The 24,385-nt window shown below is 51.0% G+C and overlaps 1 protein-coding gene across 1 annotated transcript in view; it reads left to right on the plus strand.

The window, feature by feature from the left end:
* DYSF (dysferlin) overlaps positions 1–17,807 on the plus strand; it is a 41,570-nt gene extending 23,763 nt beyond the window's left edge. Inside the window, exons 17-22 of the mRNA XM_039551598.1 lie at positions 2,246–2,387; positions 9,924–10,023; positions 10,284–10,462; positions 11,356–11,465; positions 12,543–12,690; positions 14,700–17,807. Of these exons, the coding sequence (XP_039407532.1) occupies positions 2,246–2,387; positions 9,924–10,023; positions 10,284–10,462; positions 11,356–11,465; positions 12,543–12,690; positions 14,700–14,738 (718 nt within the window). The 3' untranslated portion in view covers positions 14,739–17,807. The remainder of the gene's footprint in view (positions 1–2,245; positions 2,388–9,923; positions 10,024–10,283; positions 10,463–11,355; positions 11,466–12,542; positions 12,691–14,699) is intronic.
* The last annotated feature ends 6,578 nt before the right edge of the window (positions 17,808–24,385 follow it).

The following is a 24,385-nucleotide window of genomic DNA, read 5'->3' on the forward strand; positions in this document are numbered from 1 at the left end:
GAGGTGCAGGAGCAGCGGGGAAGGAATGAAGGTGGTCCTTGGCATTGTGGGATAGACGTGGATCCTGCTGGGATGGAGGGATTATCACAGCTCTCCAGTTCATTGTAACTGTTCCAGTTATGGATCCATGGATTTCCAACTATGAATCCACATCTCCAGTCATGGATCCACACCTTTCCAACCGTGGATCCACATCTCCAGTCATGGATCCACAGCTTTCCAACCATGGATCCACATCTCCAGCCATGGATCCACATCTCCAGTCATGGATCCACACCTCTCCAACCATGGATCCACATCTTTCCAACCATGGATCCACATCTCCAGCCATGGATCCACACCTTTCCAACCATGGATCCACACCTTTCCAACCATGGATCCACGCCTCTCCAGCCATGGATCCACACCTTTCCAACCACGGTTCCACGCCTCTCCAGCCATGGATCCATATCTCCAGTCGTGGATCCACAACACTCCAACTGTGGATCCACACCTTTCCAACTATGGATCCACAGCTTTCCAACCATGGATCCACACCTCTCCAGCCATGGAGCCACGCCTTTCCAGCTATGGATCCACACCTCTGCAGTCATGGATCCACACCTCTCCAGCCATGGATCCACACCTTTCCAACCATGGATCCACATCTCCAGTCGTGGATCCACAACACTCCAACTATGGATCCACGCCTTTTCAACTATGGATCCATGCCTCTCCAACTATGGATCCACACCTCTCCAGCCACGGATCCAGTTTTTTGGATGATACATCTCTGCTGAGCTCACGACCTTTTTCTTCAGATCTCTGGGATGATCCCATGGCAATATTTTTCCTTGGACCGCTTGGATGTTCCCATAGTGGGATGAGATGTGGGAGCAGCCTGGCCATAGAGAGAGGATCTTGTTGTCTGCTCATTCCCAACTCCTCTCCCAGACTTTTTCCGTGCTCATAGATTGGATTATTTGCACGGCTGCTTTCTTTGGAATTCCCTTTATTCCTGGAAACAGCTCCTCTAGCACATTCCCTTCCCTGACTGACTCCATTTAGGATTTATTTTGTGGAACTCCCAGCCAAGGGAGTTGCTTGTTTTGTGCCTTCTTGGGATTTATGGGCAGGAAGAGGCGGGATTTGGGAACAGACTGTAAATCCCCCTTTTACAATCCCGATTTTCCCCCTGTAAATCCAGAATGCCGTGCTGCTTTCCCGGTATTCCCATCAAGTCCGTTGTTATCAGCTCCGGTTAAGCTGCTCCGTGTCTTTTGGGACTCCTAAAAAGTGATGCTGCTGGAAAAGTGGGAGCATCCAGGGATTGCTGAAATCCCTTTCCCGATTTTTAGCATCCAAATGAATCTTGCAGGGCTTGAAATGAGTTCAAAACTTCCTCAGCTTCCAGATCTTCCATCCCCAAGGAGAGTCATCCTGAAAAATCCTATTGGGAAGGGATGAAAGGATCCTTTTTGTGCCTGAGGATCTGCCCTATGGATCAGGGATCCAGTGGAGACTTTTCCTTCCATCCATTGCTGCCTCCTGTGCAGGGACTGGAGCCTCCCTATCCTTGTAGGATATTAGGGAAAAACTCTCCATGGAAGAGGCTGTCAAGCTGTGGACAGGATTCCTGAGGAAGTGATGGACAGCCTGGGAGAGCTGGGAATGTTCCCGTGGAGAAGGGAAGGAGCCAGGGAGAGCTGCGAGCCCCTTGCAGGGCCTAAAGGGGCTCCAGGAGAGCTGCAGAGGGACTGGGGCCAAGGGCTGGAGGGCCAGGAGGCAGGGAATGGCTTCCCAGTGGGAAAGGGGAGCTTGGGCTGGGATGTTGGGAAGGAATTGCTGGCTGGGAGGGGGGGGAGGGGCTGGGCTGGAATTGCCAGAGCAGCTGGGGCTGCCCCTGGATCCCTGGGAATGTCCAAGGCCAGGCTGGACACTGGGGCTTGGATCCACCTGGGATGGTGGGAGGTGTCCCTGCCCATGGAATGGGGTGAGAATGGGATGATCCTTAAGATCCTTCCATCCCAAACCATTCCATGATTCCATGATTCCCTAATTCTGGAGTTGCCACCCGCAGCACTGATTGATCTCCCAACCCTGGAACTGCTGCATTCCCTCTCCCATCTCCAGGTTTTCCCTACCCCCAGCAGCCACGGGGACCAGGAACATTCCATTTCCCACTCATGGATGTTGTAACATTGAGCGAGATCCCAAATCCTCGCCGTGATCCCGCTTTTCCATGGGCTCTGTTTGTCCCTGGCAGGTGGCTGGTGGGACACGAGGAGAACAAGCAGAAGACGGATGTCCACTACAGATCCATGGGAGGAGAAGGGAATTTCAACTGGAGATTCGTCTTCCCCTTCGATTATCTCCCAGCAGAGCAGATGTGCCACGTGGCCAAGAAGGTGAGTTATCCTGGATGGAATTTCTGCATCCCCGTGGGAATTCTGGGCTGAAAGGGGAATTTTAGACCTTCACAAGCGGAGCCGTGCAAGGCTCGGCCTTTCCGTGGTTCTGACTGTGAAATGGTGGGAATTTTGTTCAAAAATCTGCATTTGGAAGAAAAACAGGGTTGGAATTAGAGGTGGGTTTTTTTGGAGAGACTCATCCCTATGGGAAAGGATCCTCCAGGCTGGAGCAGGAAAAATATTGGAAGAAGTGTCCGAGTGCTCTTGGACAACAGGGATCTTCCAAAGCTGGAGATGGCAATTCCATGGGGATGGTTTGGTGGGAACCTCTGTTTCCTAGCATGGAATAACGGACGTCGTGCCATGCAAAAACTTCCCAAAAAGGCTAAAAATTGGGAAAAGAAGGAGCTGCCTCCAAATTCCTGATGGGAACATGGGTTGGGATGTGCCACTGGAAGAAAAGCTTTGGATTCAAGGATTGGGAGTTGAAATGGATGGGATTTTTTTGGGTGGGATTTTGATCCCCTTGTTCCTCTGCCTGCTCCTGGTGTTCCTTGGATCAGTTCGTGCAGTGGGGTGTGGGAATTCCAGGACGGGAAGGAAACAGGAGTGGAGCTGGGCTGGGTGCATGGAATAATGCAGGGGAAAATTGGAGGGTGGAAATCATGGAAATAATGGGAATTAGGGAAAATGGGACGCCGAGCAATAGAGAAGGGAGAATTTAAATTTCCTTCACCTGGAGATTTAGAGGATTAAAAGGATTAAGAGGAATAATCCAATGGAAAATTCCCTGTCCCTGGCAAGGGGTGGAACTGGATCATCTTTAAGGTCCCTTCCAACCCAAACCATTCCATGATTCCGTCATTTTTTTGGCTCTTTGGGATCTGTGGACAATCCAGGCTTCCTGCAGCACCTCCCGGGAGGCTCAAAGTCCTTCATCCACTAATCCTGAGCCTTCATCCCTGGATTTTGGATATCAGAAGGAATTTTTCCATGGAAAAGATGGTCAGGCATTGGAAGTGCCCAGGGAGCTTTGGAGTGCCCATCCCTGGAGGTGTCCAAGGAATTCCTGGATGTGTCCCTCAGTGCCAAGGTGGGGATCGGGCACAGCTTGGACTTGGTGATCCTGGAGAATTTTCCAACCTCAGGGATTCCATAATCCCCTCAGGATCCCCAAAACCCCCTGGAATCCCCAAAACCCCCTGGAATCCCCAAAACCCCCTGGAATCCCCAAAACCCACAGTGATCCCCAAAACCCACCAGGATCCCCAAAACCCCCTGGAATCCGCAAAACCCACCAGGATCCCCAAAACCCACAGTGATCCCCAAAACCCACCAGGATGCCCATCCCATCTTATTTTCCATGGAACCAGCGCCTCGGCTGGGAAGATGCCAAACGAATCCCCCATCCCAGACAATTCCCAGCTTCCAAAGGCCTCCCTGGGCAGTTCCAATGATTGACAGAATCCAGCCGGGCCCATTTCACGCTTCATATCCAACAAATCCCAAGTACAGGGTGTACTACATCCAATTATCCCGCTTGGAAAAAGCCAAGACCCCGTCCATAAACCCCTTTAAGCAAATCCATCCCGCTGTGCCTATCTGGAATCTCTTCCCACCACATGGCTGCCGACGCTGGATCCGAAAATAAACACCTTGTAAAAGCTCTCCGTAAAGGCCGGAATAATGAAGGAAAAGCCGGGTGGAGCATTCCGGCTGCGGGAATTTTTTGATCTCGCCATGTGCTGTTTGAACTCCGGCTTCGTTCCTGCGGCCGTAAAAATCCCGGCTGGAAAGGCAGGCGCTGGAAGGTGGAATTTCAATCAAAAGTTGGGAGTGACTGTGGCGAATTGGGAGCTGCTCAAAACCACCTGTGCCCAACTGCGCCAGGAGGGAAGGAGTTTTCCAATGGTTTTCCTTTGTTTGTTCCACAGCAGAGCTCCCGGCAGTGTGGCCAGGTGGATTAGGAATCACGGAATTATGGGATGGTTTGGCTGAGAAGGGAGCTGAAAGCTCATCCAGTTCTGTCCAGGGACACCTCCCACCATCCCAGGTGGATCCAAGCCCCAGTGTCCAGCCTGGCCTTGGACATTCCCAGGGATCCAGGGGCAGCCCCAGCTGCTCTGGCAATTCCAGCCCAGCCCCTCCCCACCCTCCCAGCCAGCAATTCCTTCCCAACATCCCAGCCCAAGCTCCCCTTTCCCACTGGGAAGCCATTCCCTGCCTCCTGGCCCTCCAGCCCTTGGCCCCAGTCCCTCTGCAGCTCTCCTGGAGCCCCTTTAGGCCCTGCAAGGGGCTCGCAGCTCTCCCTGGCTCCTTCCCTTCTCCAGGGAACATTCCCAGCTCTCCCAGCCTTTCCTCACAGCAGAGCTACTCCATCCCTCTGATCATCCTGGTGCCTCTGGATCGCTCCAACAGCTCCATGTCCTTCCTGGGCTGGGAATTCCAGAGCTGGATGCAGCTCTGCAGGTCTCAACGTGTCATCCCAACCCAGACTGTGAATACTCTCCCAAAAAACCAAGGATGCCCCTGGATAAGGGGGTGTCCGTGATATTTCGGTCTGACGGTAACACCTGGGGTCGTTGGGAGCCTAGGAATCCAGGGAAACCCAGGGAAAACCAGAAAACCCAGGGAATCCCAGATGCTGCTCTTATTCCCACTTTTCTGAACCTTCCAACTACTTCTGGATGTTTTTCCAGAACTTTCCTGGTTGGATTAATGTTATAAAGATTTTTCTTTTCCTTCTGAGAGTGGAATTTCCCCCAGTCTGAGGTTCTAAAATATATCCATGGAAAAGAAATATTCCCATCTTCGGGACAGCTCTTCTGAAAACATGGAAATGCTTTTCTAATGCTTTTCTCAGCATTCCTTTGGAATTCCCAACTTTGTTCCCGCTTTTTTTGGTGCCAACTTTCTCTCCCAGCCCTGGACAAGCCAAGCCATGTTGGCTGCATGGGAAGAGCAGACAGCTTTTTGAATCCTGCAGGAAAACAGTTTCTGGGATGGAAAAGGAGGAAATCGTGGAATCTTTTAGGTTGGAAAAGCCCTCTAAGACCACCAGCTCTGCCAAGGCCACCGCTGACCGTGTCCCCAAGTGCCACATCCAGAGGGCTTTTACATCATTCCAGGGATGGGCATTCCATTGTTTCCCTGGGCAGCCTGTGTGTGGTTGGACAACCCTTTCCATGAAGGAATTTCCCCTAAATTCCAGCCTAAACTGGAAGTTTAAACTTTGGATTCCCAGTCTGTTGTTGGATGGGTCATGGGCCAACCAGGACAATCCAAGGTCACCTGGATGTGGATCCCGTTTTCCCAGGCACCCACTCAGGGAGGAGCTCAGCTCCCACATCCTGCAGGTGTCACGGGGTGGAAAATTCATGGAGTTGATTTTGGAATGTTCAGCTCCCCGTGCCAATTCCAGCAGCAGCTGGATGTGGCTGGCAAATCTGGATCTGGGAAGTTTTTTAGGGCAGGAAAGGATTGGCATGGAATGTCGGAGCAAACGGCTTTTCCATGAATGCTGTGTCCAATTCTGGGATTTTCATGGACACGGAGGGACTGGAGCGTGTCCAGGGAAGGCAATGGAGCTGGAAAGGGCTGGAGCACCTGGAAAAGCTGAGGGAGCTGGGCAAGGGGCTCATCCCAGAGAAAAGAGGGATCGGGCGAACCTTGTGGCTCTGCACAACTCCCTGAAAGGTTGGAGCCGGATGGGATTTGGGATCTGATCCCAGAGAACAACAGGAAAAGAGGGAATGGCCTCAAGCTGTGCCAGGGGAGGGTCAGGTTGGACACCAGCAGGAATTTCCTCATGGAAAAGGCGCTCAGGCCTTGGAATTGCCCAGGGAGCTTTGGAGTGCCCATCCCTGGAGGTATCCAAGGAATTCCTGGATGTGGCTGGCACTCAGCACCAAGGTGGGGATCGGGCACAGCTTGGACTCGCTGATCCTGGAGGATTTTCCAACCTCAGGGATTCTGGAGTATCCAAGGAGTGTTCCTGCATGTCCAGGACTCCCAAATTCCTTCAGGATGAGACTGAAATGGGGCTTTTTGGGAACAAACCCCCTCTCCTTCCCAAAAATCATGTTTGCTCCTTTGTATTCCGGAGCACATTCACAATCCAGGAGAAATGCAGCCCTGCCAACACTTTCCCGGGAATCAGAGCCGACCTTTTCCCTGTCTTCCCTGCTGCTTTATCCACAAAAATCCATAAAATATTCCTGAGCCTCCCCTCTCTCCCCCCTTCTCCTGAAAAACAAACCCCAAACAATAATTTCAGCCCTTTTTCCCCACGGCTTGGACAAGGCTGGGATATAAATTTCATGCTCCGTGTTGTTTTTATAGGGAATGTTCGGGGCTCGATTTAATCATAGGAGCGAATTTCACGCTGCCTTGAAAGGGACCCATAAACTTCGCTCGGCATCAAATTCCCCCTTCCAAGTTCCCAATTCCTTTTCCTGCCTTTCCAGCGGAGCTCTGGGTGTCCCCGGCTTGACAGCGCTCGGAGCAGGGAGGTTTTGTCTCCGGCCAAATGATATTTTATGGTGTTTTTCCATAAAAAAAACCGGGAAAGCTGGCGAGATGGAGCATTGAATTCCCACCTGGAAAGGGTTGAGCCCCACCTGAGTTATCCCTGGAATGGTGGGATGTTGTTCTGAGGGATTGGGATGCAGAGGGTGCGGGGAACATCCAGTAGCCAAGGTTTTGTTCCCTTTTTCCTTGGACATTGCAGTGGGAAGGAGGGAAGGTGGGATCCCGAAGTCTGCTGGGTTTGCCAGCAGTTCCATGGAATCGTGGAATGGTTTGGAATGGGAGGGACCTCAAAGCCCATCCCGGTCCGCCCAGGGACACTTCCCACTATCCCAGGTGGATCCAAGCCCCAGTGTCCAGCCTGGCCTTGGGCACTGCCAGGGATCCAGGGGCAGCCCCAGCTGCTCTGGCAATTCCAGCCCAGCCCCTCCCCACCCTGCCAGCCAGGAATTCCTTCCCAACATCCCATCCAACCTTTCCTTCAGCTTCAGACATTTATCCCGAGGGACACTGATCCAGTTGGGATGGGTGGGAGATGATCCCAAGTGCAAGGTTTTCCTCAAGTTCGGCTCCGGGTGGATGGGATGGGGCAAAGAGAAATTCCAATGAATCCTTGGGAAGTTGCATCAACCCTGTCAGGAGAGTGGGATGTTCCCGGAGCATGGACACATCCATGGAATGTGGGAGTGATGGGATCAACCTCTGAGCCGGGGATTCACTTGGAAGAGGAGGCACCTGAAGGACATGGAGCTCGTGGAAGTTGCCTTTCCAAGGAATATTCCAACCGGGAAACAAGATGGTCTTGAAGGTCTCTTCCAGCCCAAACCAGTCCAGAATTCCATATATTTCCCCCTTTTCCAAGCCAAGCTTAGATGGGCACCTGGATTTCTCCAGGAAGGGACAATCCGAAGGAGCTCGTGGTGTTTTGATCACCTTGGACATGGATCTTCCACCACCTTGGAATTTTCCAGCCACTCCTGAGGTCATCCCAGCTTCCTTATCCATGGATCCATGGCTCCTGGATCCCTGTGGATCCCTTCTTTCCCCAGTTTCTGGGAGAGGGAAGAATCACCATCAACTCTTCCCCCTTTTTAAGCAGTTTTAATTCAAACCAGCTGAAAAAGCTGGGAAAAATCCCCCTGGATAAACATCCCCCTGGATAAACATCCATCCCAATCAACTGCAACCAGTGGAGGGGAGAGAGGGAACTTTCCATGGACTTCTTTTGGGATTTCTGGATTATCCAATATCTCAAATGCATCCATAAAATGCTCCAATGCAAAATTCCTGGCACGTTTTCCCAAAGCTGGGCAGGGAACGGAGCGAAATTGAAACACAACCATCCAGGGGGATCTCTTAAAGTGAATCCAATGGGATTGAAGTGCCCACGGACTCCCAGCTGGAATATTTATGTTCTTATGGAATGTGACACATTCATCCCCCCCCTTTTTTAATTTAATATTGGATGAAATAATGAATCCGAGTCTTGCGGTGAATTTATGGAGCGATGGATGAATAACCCCGGAGTTTCCTGGTTTTAATTAAAATCCCGTCATTTCTGACACTTCCAGGATGAATTGCCACTGGGACACCCTTGGAGGGGTGTCAGGAATCCCGCTGGGATTTTCCTTCTCTTTGCTGGAGCCAGGAATAACAATCCCATCAATCCCTTGGCTTTATGTGGGATTTTGTCCTTCTCCTTTATCCTAATACTCCTTTTTCGGACAGCAGGAGGAGTTTTTCTATGGAAAGGGTGGTCAGGCTTTGGAAGTGCCCAGGGAGCTTTGGATTCCTCATCCCTGGAGGTGTCCAAGGAATTCCTGGACGTGGCACTCAGTGCCAAGGTGGGGATCGGTCCCAGGTTGGACTTGATGATCCCAGAGGCCTTTTTCAGCCTCAGGGATTCTGGGATTCTTCGTCCTAACTCCCAGGCATCCCAAAAATTGGTGTTAGATCCCTGTTGGAAAAAATTCCTGGTTTTAAGCATGGAAATAGCAACACTGCTGCCGCTTCCCAGGTGGTGGGTATTCCTTACTCTGGGGTGCAGGACAGATGGATGACTTGGGAATGTTCCCCTGGAGAAGGGAAGGAGCCAGGGAGAGCTGCGAGCCCCTTGCAGGGCCTAAAGGGGCTCCAGGAGAGCTGCAGAGGGACTGGGGCCAAGGGCTGGAGGGCCAGGAGGCAGGGAATGGCTTCCCAGTGGGAAAGGGGAGCTTGGGCTGGGATGTTGGGAAGGAATTGCTGGCTGGGAGGGTGGGGAAGGGCTGGGCTGGAATTGCCAGAGCAGCTGGGGCTGCCCCTGGATCCCTGGGAATGCCCAAGGCCAGGTTGGATGAGGCTTGGAGCACCCAGTATGATACCAGCAGATTTCCTGGGATTCCATGGAATCTTCCTTTCCATATCCATATTCCACGAATAAATTCAGGAGCTGCAGGTGGCCTGAAGGTGGGACTGGGATTTGCTGGGCTCAGGTTGTCCCACTGGCGGTGACAGACCTGGGAGCAGATTGGAGCCATGGTGGATCCAGAAGGGAAGGGATCTGTGGGAATTCTCTGCCAGAAGTCCTGACTGAAGTGTAAATCCGATATTTTTCCACGAATTAAGAGGAAGGTGAAGTTTGGCAGCGCTGGCACTCGATGTTCGTCGCTCTCTTCACCTTGGATTCACCATCCTTGGAATTGTGGGAATGTTATGGTGTCACTCCTAGGGATCCTGTTTGGGAACGCCTTTTCCTAAATGGAATTAAATTAATTAAATAAAGTCAATTAAATGAATTTAAATCATTAAATTAAAGCATAAACTGTTGACAACACCTTCCAAAAGCATCTTGGTTTTCCAACTGATTCTCCATAGCCAAGAGTTTTCTGGAGCCTGTGGTCCTGCAGATCTAGAGCAGGACACTCCAGGAATTCCAGGATTTCCAGGAGATGGGAGGAGCCAGGCTCTGCCCAATTCTCCCGATGAATCTTTCATTTTCCCATGGTTTCTTTCCCGGTGTGATTTTAGGAACACTTCTGGAGCTTGGATAAGACGGAAAACAAGATCCCACCGCAGCTGATCCTCCAGATCTGGGACAACGACAAGTTCTCCTTCGATGACTATTTGGGTAAGTTGGGAATTTTAGGATCCATCCCAAAAAAAGGGGAAAATCACTGGCACAGGTTGTCCGGAGAAGCTGTGGATGTCCCATCCCTGGAAATGTCCAAGGCCAGGCTGGACATGACTTGGAGCAACCTGGGACAGTGGAAATTGTGAGTTTGGATTGAGATGGTTGGGGTGGCCCAAGCTCCATGGGATCAGGGAAGATTCCATGTTTTAAGGGTTGTCCCACTGAGATGTCTCACCTGGAATGTTCTTCCTTTGCAGGATCCATCCAGATGGATCTCAACAGGATGCCCAAGCCTGCCAAGACAGCAGAGAAGTGTTCCTTGGAACTCGTGGATGATTCCCTGTCCCTGGGCCGCTCCGTGTCCCTCTTCGAGCAGAAAACCGTCAAGGGCTGGTGGCCCTGTGTGGCCGAGCAGGACCAGAAGAAGATCCTGGCGGTAAAGTGGCCTCTCCATGTTTTTCCTTGGATCCTTCACTCCAATTCCCATCCCTGAAACTGTCCAAGGCCAGGTTGGATGAGGACTGGAGCACTCTGGGATAGCAGAAGGTGCCCATGGCCTGAGGTGGGACTGGATGGGCTTTAAATCCCTTCCCAAGCCAAACCATTCCAGAATTCCCTGAAAGCTTTGAGGAGATCCAAGCCAGGGCAAGAAATTCCATTTCCAACTGGAGATTTTGTGGATCCAGCTGGACCATCCGTGGCTGGCTGGAATTTTCCAGCACCATGCCAAGGAATGAGCGATTTTGTGGGATTTTCACCGGGGTTTTTGGAATGCGTCACCAAAATCACAACTATTCCCAATGATTCTGTGTCCCAAGCACCAGGAGAAAATTCCAGCTGTCCCAGTGATGGCTTTAAAGGTGTCTGGGCTCCTGTTCCAGGTTTTGGTGACTGTTCCATCCAGGTGAAGGAATCCAGCCAGGAACTGGGTCATTCAACCAAAAAATCCTGAGCTGGTTCCAGGGAAATCAGGAATCAGGGAATCAGGAAAGTCTGGATGTGGCATCAATGATGATCAGTCACAACTTGGGCTTGATCCCAGAGGTTTTTCCAACCTCAGTGATCCTGGGATTCTGTGGTTGCCCAAATTTGGGTGTCACTGACACTTGGGATTTCCTGGAGTATATCCAGTGCCAGGTAAGGGATTTCTGGAATCCTGGGATCCTCGTGGTCATTGTTGGGAGTGGTTTGGTTGTGCTCAAAGGATATTTTCTCTCTCCAATCCCTATTTCCCATCCCATGTCCATTCCTCAATCCCTATTTTTCAGCCCACACTCATTCCACCTTTTATTTTAGGACAATAAATCAGTTTTTGTTTAACCCATCCAGGGCAAACTGGAGATGACTTTGGAAATTGTGGCAGAACAGGAGCATGAGGAGCGTCCGGCCGGGATGGGACGGGATGAGCCAAACATGAACCCCAGGCTGGAGGATCCCAAGTAAGAATATCCCGAATGGAAAAGCAACCACCAGGGCATGGAGTTCATGGGAATTCTGGGTTTCCAGTTGGGGAGAACTGGGCTGAACTGGCTTTGCACCTGGGTAGAATCCAGTCTGAACTGGTGAGGACTGGGAGGGAGGGCTGGAGGACCAATCCTGCGGAATTGGGAAGTTGGTCTGGAGCACCAATCCAGTGGGATTGAGAGGCTGGACTGGAGCACCAATCCACTGGGACTGGGAGGTTGGTCTGGACCATGAATCCACTGGGATTGGGAGGCTGGACTGGATCATGAATCCAGTGGGATTGGGAGGTTGGTCTGGATCATGAATCCAGTGGGATTGGGAGGCTGGTCTGGAGCACCAATCCACTGGGATTGGGAGGTTGGTCTGGACCATGAATCCAGTGGAACTGGGAGGCTGGACTGGACTATGCATCCATTGGGATTGGGAGATTGGTCTGGACCATGAATCCAGTGGGATTGGGAGGTTGGTCTGGAGCACCAATCCAGTTGCTCTGGGAGACCGGTCTGGACCACCAAGGAGGACATTGGTGGGATGTATCCAGCAGGATGGAAGAGCTGAGACCTTCCAAGGGGATTGGGAGGCTGGTCTGGACCATGAATCCAATGGGATTGAGAGGCTGGTCTGGACCATGAATCCAGTGGAACTGGGAGGCTGGACTGGACTATGCATCCATTGGGATTGGGAGATTGGTCTGGACCATGAATCCAGTGGGGATTGGGAGGCTGGACTGGACCATGAATCCAGTGGGACTGGTCTGGACCACCAAGGAGAACACTGGTGGGACATACCTGGAAGGACGGAGGAACTGACACATTCCAGGGAATTGGGAAACTGTTCTGGACCACAAATCCAGTGGGACTGGGAGGCTGGACTGGACCATGAATCCAGTGGGACTGGAGCACGAAGGAGGACATTGGTGGGACATGCAGAGGGAGGGAGGAGCTGAGACAATCCAGTGAGATTGGGAGGCTGGTCCGGACCACCAAGGTGGATGGGATTGAGAATCCGGGAGGATGAAATCCTGGGATCACCTCCCCTTTCCTTGGCTCCAGGCGCCCCGAGACCTCTTTCCTGTGGTTCACGTCCCCGTACAAGACCCTGAAGTTCATCCTGTGGCGCCGCTACAAGTGGGTGCTGATCCTGGCCATCCTCCTCTTCATCCTGCTGCTTTTCCTGGGAATCTTCGTCTACGCCTTCCCGGTACGGAGCGGGTGGGAGAGGACAGGGATTGGCCGAGGTCTGAGGGGTGATGGATGCAGGGGGATGAAAAAATCCCGTGCTGAGGGACACAATGGGTTAAAAAGGGACTTTTTTTGGGATTTGGGATCCTCATGAGAAAGACGTGGAGATGCTGGAGCATGTCCAGGGATGGGAATGGAGTTGGGAAGGGGCTGGAGCACCAGGAGTGGCTGAGGGAGCTGGGAAAGGGGCTCATCCTGGAGAAAAGTGGGATCGGGGGGACCTTCTGGCTCTCCACAATTCCCTGAAAGGTTGGAGCTGGATGGGAGTTGGGATCTGCCCCCAGGGAAGAACAGGCCAAGAGGGAACGGCCTCAAGCTGTTCCAAGGGAATTTTAGGTTGGATATTAAGGAAAATTCCTCATGGAAAGGGATGTCCAACCCTGGAGCAGTGGTGGAGTCCCCATCCATGGAATTATTCCAAAAACATCTGGATGTGACACTTGAGGACATGGATAATGATGAGCAAGGGTTGGTGCTCTTTTCCAACCTCAACAATTCCGTGTTATCAGGAATGGTGGAGATCCCAAAAAACCACGGGAAGGTCATTCCTGGGGTATCCTCAGCAACACAAAGTGCTGGCACTGGAACAGATCCCGAGGCTTTCTGGGATGCTGAGGGAAAAATCAGGGATGGAGCTGCCGGTTGGATTTGTCCTCAGAATAAATGAGGATGGGGCAGGGCTGGAGTGGTGCTGGGCCTGTGGAAAGCTCTGCATTCCAAAAAAATCCTGGCACTGCTTCGGGAATGCTCCAGGACCCCTTTCCAAAGGGGCAGAACAGGCAATGTCCCGGATTTCGTGGGATCATGGAAAAAGGAGCTGTAGGGATACATGGCCAGGGATTGGGTGGTGAATCCATGAGATTTGTGGGAAGCAGGGAACAGGGAAGGAGCAGCAGGATCCAGAGGAGAGGAGGAGGCTCCAGAAAATCAGGGAAAAGCTGGGAATGCTTCCCACTGGTTGGACACTGGGATGGTGCTGGTGGACGGCGCCAAATTTATTCCAAGGATTGGAAGAGATGGGAATTTCTCTTAAAAACTTTTGGGAAGAACAACCAAAATCCAGGAATGACTCCCATCATTGTTGAATTCTGGGATGGGACCTTGAAGAGCATCCCTATGACCAGGAATTTTTACTGGGAAAAGGGAAAATCCAGTTTTTTCCTGTGTTTTGGGCTTTCTCCCGTTCTTTTTAGTGGGAATGTGGTTTTTAATTCCTTGTCCCTGCAGGTTGGGTTGGAAGCTTGGCCATCCCTGGATTCAGCTGTGTCCCGTATCCCTAAAAATGCATCAGCTTCCAATGATTCCCTCATTTTTCCAATGGTTCCCTCATTTTTCCAATCATTCCCTTATTTTACCAATGATTCCCGTGTTTTTCCAATGGCTCCAGTGTTTTTCCAGTGGTTCCCTCATTTTTTCCCAATCTTTCCTTTATTTTTCCAATGGTTCCCGTGTTTTTCCAATGGTTCCAGTGTTTTTCCAATGATTCCCATGTTTTTCCAATGATTCCCTCATTCTTCCAATGGTTCCCTTATTTTTCCAGTCATTCCCGTATTCTTCCAATGATTCCCTTATTTTTTCAATGATTCCTGTATTTTTCCAGTCATTCCCTTATTTTCCCAATGATTCCCTTATTTTTTCAATGATTGCCGTATTCTTCCAATGATTCCCTTATTTTCCCAATGATTCCCATATTTTTCCAGTGGTTCCGTTATTTTTCCAATGATTCCTGTATTTTTCCAGTCATTCCCTTATTCTTCCAATGATTCCCTGATTTTTCCAATGATTCCCGTATTTTTCCAGTCATTCCCTTATTCTTCCAAGGATTCCCTTATTTTCCCAATGATTCCCATATTTTCCCAGTGGTTCCCTTATTTTTCCAATGGTTCCCTTATTTTTCCAGTCATTCCCTTATTCTTCCAAGGATTCCCTTATTTTTCCAGTGATTCCCATATTTTTCCATCTTTCCAGAACTACGCTGCTATGAAACTGGTGAAACCTTTCAACTGAAGCTGCTCCCCTGCCTGCCTGGGAATTTTGGGAAGGAATTGTGGCTCTGGAAGCGGAGAAGGAACAACCTCATCCAGGCCTCCAGCAGCTGCCAAAGACTCTGCTTCCCTGCTGTGGAATTCCGCCTGGGAAGCATCGCGTAACCAAAGCTTCCACCAAAATATTCCTGATTTTTCAGCCTTCCCAGTTTTTATTTGAGTTTTCCTGCTGCTCTGGTTGGTAAATCCCAAATTCCAGCACAAATCCAAGGAAAAGGGGGGGAAAGGATCTTTCCATCCCTGAGTTGGGAATGTGCAGAAGATCCTCAGGATTTGGGATTTGCTGCCCTGAGCAGCCAAAATCCCACGGATTCCAAGCACTTTTTGCTCTCTGATCCAGCCTCAGTTTCCCTTTCCCTGTATTATCCCATTTATATATTGGAAACCTATGGAAAATAAGTTGGAAAACTGAAATCCCTGAAATGGCACATTGCATTCCCAAAGCCAAAACCATGGGAATGGGAAAGGCTGTGGTGCAAAACCTGGGATTTGGAGTTGGTGCTCCGCAAAATCCCAACTCCTCCTGGATTTTGAGGCCTTTGCATTCCCGCTCATGGAATTTTGGATCCGGTTTTTCCTTGGAGCTGCTCCACAATCCCACATGTCTCCTATTCCAAGTGGGAGAGGAATCCCAGGAGGAGGTGGGCTTTGATTTCCTCTTCTCCCACTGCCTGCAACTCCCCAGCCACATTTTTGGGAATTCTTGGTCTTTTCAGTATCAGTGTTTGCAGAATCCCAGAATCCCTGAGGTTGGAAAAGACCTTTGGGATCAGCGAGTCCAAGCTGTGCCCGATCCCCACCTTGGCACTGAGGGACACATCCAGGAATTCCTTGGACACCTCCAGGGATGGGCACTCCAAAGCTCCCTGAGCACTTCCAAGGCCTGAGCGCCCTTTCCATGAGGAAATTCCTTCTGATGTCCAACCAGAACCTCTCCTGGGATGACCTGAGTCCATTCCCTCTTTTCCTGTTTTTCCCTGGGAGCTCCCACCTGGCTCCAAATTTTCAGGGAATTGTGCAGAGCCAGAAGGTCCCCCCTGATCCCGCTTTTCTCCAGGCTGAGCCTCCCACTAATATTCCTTTAGAATCAGTCATTTTTCCTTGTATTCCCAAAGATTCTTAAGGAAAACATCCCAACTTGGACTCGCCGCTGCCAGGCGTTAATGGAGCGGAAAACCTGTCCCGGGATGGGATCTGTTTTCCAAACAAATCCATGAGCCACAACCTGCTCAGCCTCCCATGGATCCAATGGGAATGCTGGGACATTCCCTCTGTTTGCTGTTCCCTCCTCCTGTCCTTGGAGCGGGATGATCCCGTGGGATGCAGCATTTGGGGTCTTGTGACCTTGGCAGGGTTGGACTTGAGCTCAGAGGTCTTTCCCACACTGGATGGTTCCATAATTCCATGATTCCCAGGCTTTTCCAGCTCTGGGAGGATGTTGATCCGCACAGCCTTGAATTCTCATCCCGCAAAGAATCAGCTCCCATTTTTCCACTGCAAAAATCCTGTTGAGATCCAGCTGCTCCGGCACCTTTGCTGATTTGGGATCTTCCCGTCTGTCCTTCAGCAGGATGAGACTTATCCTTGATTCCATGTTTTCCTTGGAGCTGTGGCTGCTCCGAATGAGCAAGGAGCTGGGAAAAGTGATCCCAAGGGACAAACTGTGCTCCTGGCCCGCTTCAGCCGGGATTTTAAGCCTGTTCTTAAAAAATAGGGAAAACCAGCCAAATTGCTTTGTTGGATTGGGATGTAATCCATGGGGGATTAAATCCCGGGATACTCATTGTAACAGCTCCTGGATTGCACAAGCCAATCCTTCTCCATGTTTTTCCACTCGGAAAAAGCGTGGATTTGGGATTTATAGGGATTTATAACCCCATGCCTGCTGCTGAACTTTGGCTGATCCATGGCCCTTTCCCAAAAGTCGGAGCGGAGGAATCGGCTCTGGATTTGCACATCCCAGGGCGGAGGTTTCATTTTCCATCGTTAAATGCTTTGTTATCCTTCAGTTTTTCCCTAAAAGCTTCCCAACCTCATTCCCACCTCCATCCCTGTTTATAGCCACGATCAAACCACTGGGATTCGCTCCAATTTTCCAGATGTTTTATTATCCTGGAGTATTTGAGGAGCCCAGGACAAAAGTTGCTTCTGTTTGACCCTTGCTGGGATTGGGAGTTTGGATTTGATGGGAATGTTGGTCCCAGCACCTTTCCCACCAGGCTCCAGCTGTGCCAGAGGGAATCTGCACATTCCCTGAGTGTTCTCCTGGGATCCACAGTGGGAATGCAGGTCCAACACCTCTTGGATTTGTAGGGACTCTGGGATTTCCCACCCTGGTGTCATTCCCCATGATCCTGACTTAGGTCCCAACCAAAATCTTGGAGTCAAGAGCCCCAAATGGATGCACGATCCATGTTGGAATGCCAAACATGGAATGGTCATCCCCCATCCCATTGGGAGCACCGCTGGCTATCCCAGGAATCAAAATCCATCCATGGGTTACCTTTGGAATGTCTAAGGCCAGGTTGGAGAACAATTGGAGCCACCTGGGATAGTGGAAGGTGTCCCTGCCTGGAATGGGATGGGCTTGAAGCTCTGGGATTCACTCCAGAGACACTTCCAGTGGGAAATCCTATTTTATTCCTAGCATTCCCCTGGCAAACCTGGGTCAGCAGGGATAGGAGAGGAGGATCCAGGGCATCCAATTCCATAAGGACAGGGATTTCCATAAGGAAATCCATGCTCCCAGTCCAGTTTTCATGCCAAGAGGATTCTGTGGGATTCCAATGGGTAAATTCAGGTTGGAGCATCTGGAAAAACCAACTCCATCCCATTTCTTTTCCCTGAACAGCCACATCCAGCTCCGGTTGTGGCTCCTCCAAATCCAGGCAGGAGCTGTACAAAGAATTCCCTGTGGCTTCCGGTTGTCCAGGGAATTGGCTGGAATTTGTTCAGGTTCACCCGTGCCTGCCTTATCCGCAATAATGCCCAAAGCACTGTGACTCCCAATGAAATGCTCTGAAACCTTCCCGTTCCCGGTGTTTTCATTGTGGGGATGGAATTGCGCCTCCTCTTGGGAGTGGGAATGGGAAAATCGGGATTGTTCAACCCGGAGAAGGGAAGGATCCCGGGAGCTCCCTTCATTATTTCCATGTTGGGAATTTTTTTGGCGGGAAAGGTGAACAAATAACATTTGTTGCCCTAAAATCCACATTCCGCCCTTGTTTTCCTGTTTTTTCCGAGACTGGCTTCTGTTTGTCCACATCCCGTGGCCACATGGAAGGGATGGAGATGCTGGGATATTTCAGATCCCTGTTTTTTTGGATAAGGTTTGGGTTTGGAATGGGGGGGGGGGGGGGGGGGGAAGGGATTTTGGGGAAAAATGCTTTTGGGGGCTTCATGGTTGACCATTCCCAGAGAAGTTGTGGATGTCTCATCCCTGGAAGTGTCCAAGGCCAGGCTGGACACTGGGGCTTGGAGCAACTGGAATAGTGGGAGGTGTCCCTGCACATGGATGGGGTGGGAATGGGATGGGGTTTAAGGTCGCTTCCATCCCAAACCATTCCAGGATTCTGGAGCCCCTCTGCTCTGGATCAGGCTGGGAGAGCTGGGAATGTTGCCCTGGAGAAGGGAAGGAGCCAGGGAGAGCTGCGAGCCCCTTGCAGGGCCTAAAGGGGCTCCAGGAGAGCTGCAGAGGGACTGGGGCCAAAGGGCTGGAGGGCCAGGAGGCAGGGAATGGCTTCCCAGTGGGAAAGGGAGCTTGGGCTGGGATGTTGGGAAGGAATTGCTGGCTGGGAGGGTGGGGAGGGGCTGGGCTGGAATTGCCAGAGCAGCTGGGGCTGCCCCTGGATCCCTGGGAATGTCCAAGGCCAGGCTGGACACTGGGGCTTGGATCCACCTGGGATGGTGGGAGGTGTCCCTGCCCATGGATGGGGTGGTACAGGATGATCCTAAAGTCCCTTCCATCCCAACCCATTCCATGATTCCAGGATTCCCTGCCCATGCATGGAATTTAATTGCCAAACGTTCCGCTGCTCGAGAGCTTCCCTGATCCCTGATTTCCTTGGCTTGATGCTGGGAATAATTCCAGCCTGGAATTACAAAGTGTGGCAGCTCCTTTGGGACCGTCCTGACACAACGACCCTGTTGTGTTCCCATTCCCTGGGCTCAGCCCCAGGAGCTGGAAAACTTCCATCCCACACTGGGGCTGAACTCCCTAAATCTCCAGCAGCCATCCCAAAAAACCCTGGGAATGAGCTGGATGGATTTTTCTCCTCCATAATAACAATTTTCCAGGCAGTGCCTGGATTGATTCGCTCCGAAGGGAGAGTTTTCCACCCACAAATGCGGATTGGGCCGGAGCGTTTGGAAAGGAGGGAGGCGGCACAGGGAGAGGGGGATGAGAGGTGGGATCCAGGTCAAGCCCTTCCATAAATTTTTTTGGGAGCCATTAGCAGCTGGATTTGTTGGTTTAACCCCTTCAGAACCCGTGGGTTCCTCTCATTCCCTGGAACACGGATCCAACGGGATGCTCCCTAAAAAACACCGTTGTGGCTTCCTGGCTCCCAAATCCCTCAATCTTTCTATGGGAAGGTGGAGATTTCCCTGGATTTCAGCTGTGACTTCAGGCTTGACCCCTTCAGGCTTTCCCAGGATGGTGATTCCCAGTGCTGGAATGTTCCCCCTGGAAGAGGCAGCCATGGAGAAGGTGGTGATGAATTTAAAAGTGGATTGATAACCTGAAATTCCTACCGGCTTTTTCCATGGATAACCGTGCTGTGGGACAGCTGCAGTTGGGATTCATCCCAGAAAAGCCAAAACCCCGGGACTGAGGGATGATTTGTGGGGATCTGGAGGAGACTCCCAAGAAATGAGCCGTGAAACTGCTCCGGGTTTGTCTCCATCCCGAATCCGCTTCCAGAGGAAAATGAGCTTTATTTGTCCCGTCTGCTTTTCCCATCCCCATCCCAGCCTTCCCAAAGAACCAATCCCTGGACTGTACCGGGTATTTTTATCCCTTATAAAAAAAGGGGGGAAAAGGCTGTGGATGCATCCAGGGCTTTATTCCAGCTGGAGCAGCAGCTGAGGTTGGATTTGGCCTGGATCTTCCCTGGCAGTTGGAAATTTTCCATGATCCTTCATCTTCCCAAGCTGTCCCAGAATCATGGAGTGGGTCAAGGAAGGGACCTTAAAGCTCCTCCTGTTCCATGGGATCCACGATCCTTCGTCTTCAAGCCAGCTCAGGCCATGGAATTCTGACTTTTGGGAAAGGTTTAGTGGATATTTGGGATATTGGGTTGAATCATGGAATCATGGAATGGTTTGGGATGGAATGGACCTTAAAGCCCATCCAGAACCTTCCACTATCCCAGGGTGCTCCAAGCCTTGTCCAACCCCGCCTTGGACACTTCCAGGGATGGGGAACCCAGAACCTCCCTGGAGAACAGGATTTTGAAGGTTGCGTTTGGAGATTTTTTCCAGCTTTTAGGATTCCCTGAGTGCTCCTCTTTGGCCTTTGGGATGAATCCCAGGAGATTCCCTGACCCTTGGCTGCTCCATCCCTGCCTTGGAGCGGTGTCAGCGTTCCTTGTCCAATGGGTTGAACATCAGGAATTTCCGTGCTTGGCAACCTTTGCCATGAAGGAATTCTTCCCGATATCCAATGTAAACTTCCCCCGGTGCCGTTCCCTTTGCCTTCCCTTTGCTTTCCCTTCTTTTTTGGTCTTTTCCCACTTTTCCCTCCATCCTCTCCTTCTTTTCCACTGGTGGTTTGTATCCAGGCCTCATCCCAATCCAGCATCCCGGGAAGGGATGGGAATTACAGCCTGACAAATTAGGGAAGTCTTGGCTCTCCCAAATCCGGCCTTTTTCTCCCTCTTTTTCCTTCTTCCCAGAAATCGTGGGAATGAAATTCATCTGTTCTCCCACCTCAGTGTTGGGATTTCCTGGAGGTTTTCCCTGGAAACGGAATAATCCCATGTTTATGAAAATGATGGAGCCCTTTAACTGGATGGAATTCCTGGGGCCGGCAGAGGAGGGAGAAGCCTCTTTATCCCTGTTTTTTCCACCCTTTGGAGCAGAATCCAAAGGCTGCGCTTCTGTCCCGAGCAAATGAAGACAAATAGGATTTGGTGGACATGGAAAAGTGGGAAAAAGAAATCCCAGGATGAGCCAGAGATTTACAATTCCTCTTTGCCAATGAAAACAGCAGGAAGAATCATCCGCTGGCAAATCCGCGGCTGGAAAACAAAGCCTGGATTCATTGTCATTCTCTATGGATAACAGGGAACAATTGGGATGAGTCACTTCCAAGGGGTGGGAATGGCCTTGGAGCTTCCCAGCGACTCCAAAGAGGAACAGGCAGGTCATTGGAGAGGTTTGAAGCTCTCCGTGCTGGAATGCCGGGAAGAGATCATCCCTGTTTTCACCTCGGGAACTGGGAGCAAATTGGAGTTAGGAGCCTCCAAATCATTCCTGGTTTTTTTTCAGGAACTGTGCAATCCGAGGAAAAGCAAATAGAATGATAATACAAAGGCAGGTTGGATTTTATTTCTATTTTCCAGTTGTCTGAAAAATCAGGGATTGGGAATTCCATGATTTCCTTTGCAAGGAAAAAACCCTGAAAATACTCATTCCTGTAGGATAACCGAAATTTCCGTCAATTCCAGCACCATTTTTTAAGGAATACTGGAAATCCCAAATTTTGTGGGTGATCATCTCCCTCGTGGCCTGAGCTCTGGAAATCCTGGAGGTGTTGAAGACAATTAATTAATTAATTAATAATTAATACTTACTTAATTTTAATTAATTTATTGATTATTAATTAATTATTTCTCAACTCAATCCTAAAAAATTAACTTGGAGAGGATCATTCCCTCTTTCCTACCTCTCCCACCTCCACCCCAACCAGGAATTAGCGCAAAACAGGGATTTGTCCCAAGTATTTAATTTTGGGAAATTCCAGCCTGCCCACAAAACTGGATGGGAGGGAATCGGACAAGGAGATGGAAAAAAGACAGGGAAGAGAGCGGAGGTATCTGGGAGAAGGGAGACTCCATGTGGGATGAGATTGGAATTCCCAGGCTTGTTTAACCCATGCGGAACCAGAAAACAGCCAGGAATAAATTCCGGCCAAGGAGGAAAACCGAAAGGAAATGTTGGGATAAAATCAACAGGAAAGGGCTGTGGATGCATCCAGGATTTTATCCCAGCGGGAGCAGCAGCTGAGGTCAGGTTGGGCCTTGACCTTCACTCAAGTTTGGAACTTTTCCCACGATCCTTCATCTTCCCAAGCCACAGGATCATGGGATCATGGAATAGGTCAAGGAAGGGACCTTAAACTCATCCCATTCCATGGGCAGGGACATCTTCCAATATCCCAGGATGCTCCAAGCCCTGTCCAGCCTGGCCTTGGACACTTCCAGGGATTCAGGGGGCCACAAATCCCAAATTCCAATTGTTCCGAGCTCTGCTGGTGAGGACAATTTTCCATCCTCTCCTCACCATTGGGAAAATTCCTCTTTGACAACTTCCGGGCTCCATGGAGAAATTCCAACCCCTCATGTCCAAGTCCTCCCCATGCCAAGGAGAAGAAGAGGCTGGAGAGGGTCTGGAGCAGGAATTCCACTCCTGGTGTGCTAGTGGGTGGATGAGACATTCCAGGTTGCCTAATTCCAGGAGTTCTGCTTCCCATTAAAGTGCTGGAGAGCAGCTGGAGCTCTGGAGTCCATTAAATGCCATTTTTTGGGAATGGGATTTGATTCCAGCTGTTTATTTTTATATCCAGGAAGCTGAGCAGTGGATGCTGAAAAGGGAATAAAAGCAAGGAAAAAAAAATGGAAGATGTGATGCGAGATGGAAAAAACCGTCGGGATATCAAACACGGCTTCCCTGCTCCCACATCCTGGGCATGGAAAAGCCCTTTTAGAAATATTGGCTTCTTCATCACCCAGAGGTAATGGAGAATCCAGAATTCCGGGATTGAAATATCCTGAACTTGTACAGGGAAGTGTGGTTTTTAATTTCCCTGGAATGGATTGCCTGGGAATAGGGATGGGGATCCTTCTTCCAAAGGTGCCACCGGGGAGGCCTCAAAACTGGGAGAAATGGGATGGAATGAACCCGAATGGTTCAAAGTCCATCATTTAGGAAGGAATTATTGGTTGGTGGGGATGGTGAGGCCCTGGAATGGAATTCCAGAGAAGCTGTGGATATCCCATCCCTGGAAATGTCCGAGGCCAGATTGAGAGGAAAGGGAGAGCTGCAGAGGGACTGGGGCCAAGGGCTGGAGGGCCAGGAGGCAGGGAATGGCTTCCCAGTGGGAAAGGGGAGCTTGGGCTGGGATGTTGGGAAGGAATTGCTGGCTGGGAGGGTGGGGAGGGGCTGGGCTGGAATTGCCAGAGCAGCTGGGGCTGCCCCTGGATCCCTGGGAATGCCCAAGGTTGGATGGGATTTGGAGCCACCTCCTTCACCAGCTCCGTGCAGCTCCCAACACATTCCCAAACCAATCCCTTGGATCAGGTGGTTCTCCGGTGGACCAAATCCAGCATTTCCCTGCTCCAAGGATCCCACCAGCAGCAGGGAATTGGGATAGCGCCACTTTCCCGCACCCCACGGAGCCGGAGCAAAAGCCGGCAGCCGGTTTTCCAATAACGATTTATGGGAAATCCATGGATTAACCTCAAAGGAGCTCTCCCGGCCAGGTGGGAAGGCCGAGCTCGTAACCTTTTATTGCTCCTGCTCCAGGGAACTGTTCTCCCGCTGCCGGGCCTTGGGCACCGGGAATGTGTTCAATCCAGGCCCCTCTGGAGCACCTTCCTCTCCCTGCTCCCATCTACAAGGAGCAACAGGAGGCAGGGAATGGCTTCCCAGTGGGAAAGGGGAGCTTGAGCTGGGATGTTGGGAAGGAATTGCTGGCTGGGAGGGTGGGGAGGGGCTGGGCTGGAATTGCCAGAGCAGCTGGGGCTGCCCCTGGATCCCTGGGAATGCCCAAGGCCAGGCTGGACACTGGGGCTTGGATCCACCTGGGACGGTGGGAGGTGTCCCTGACCATGGAATGGGGTGGGATCGATGGGATTTAAGGTTTCCCACCCAAACAATCCCAGGATTCCAAGTCCAAGCTCTCCCTGGTGCAGGATTCCATCCCCTGGAAGGGGCTGCAGGTGCTCCCAGATGGAACAAGGGGATTCCATCCAAGGTGGCTTCACAGGGATCATTCAGCACCATCCGCAGGGAAGTTTGGGAAAATTGAAGAATCCTAAAATCCCAGACTGCCTTGGATGGGAAGGGACCTTAAATCCCATTAAGGCAGGGACACCTTCCACTATCCCAGATTTCTCCAAGCCTTTTCCAACCCAGCCTCCTGAACTCCTGGAAGCCCCGATCCATCAGCTGATGGTGACATCACAACCCCGATCCGTCAGGACATTCCCGACACCCAACAATATCCCTTCTCCAGAGGCCGGAAAGCAGCAGCAACCCATCCATCCTGTCAGCACAGCTAATCCCAGGTTTTTTCTGGCTCTGGGAACACAGGGAGGGTGGGAAGCATGAGGGAGGGGGGGTGGTGGCACATCTGGATGCACTCGGAGCCGGGCTGGTGGCAGCTGT

The sequence above is a fragment of the Corvus cornix genome, chromosome 4 (genome assembly GCF_000738735.6).
Source record: "Corvus cornix cornix isolate S_Up_H32 chromosome 4, ASM73873v5, whole genome shotgun sequence".
Taxonomy (NCBI): Eukaryota; Metazoa; Chordata; class Aves; order Passeriformes; family Corvidae; genus Corvus; species Corvus cornix.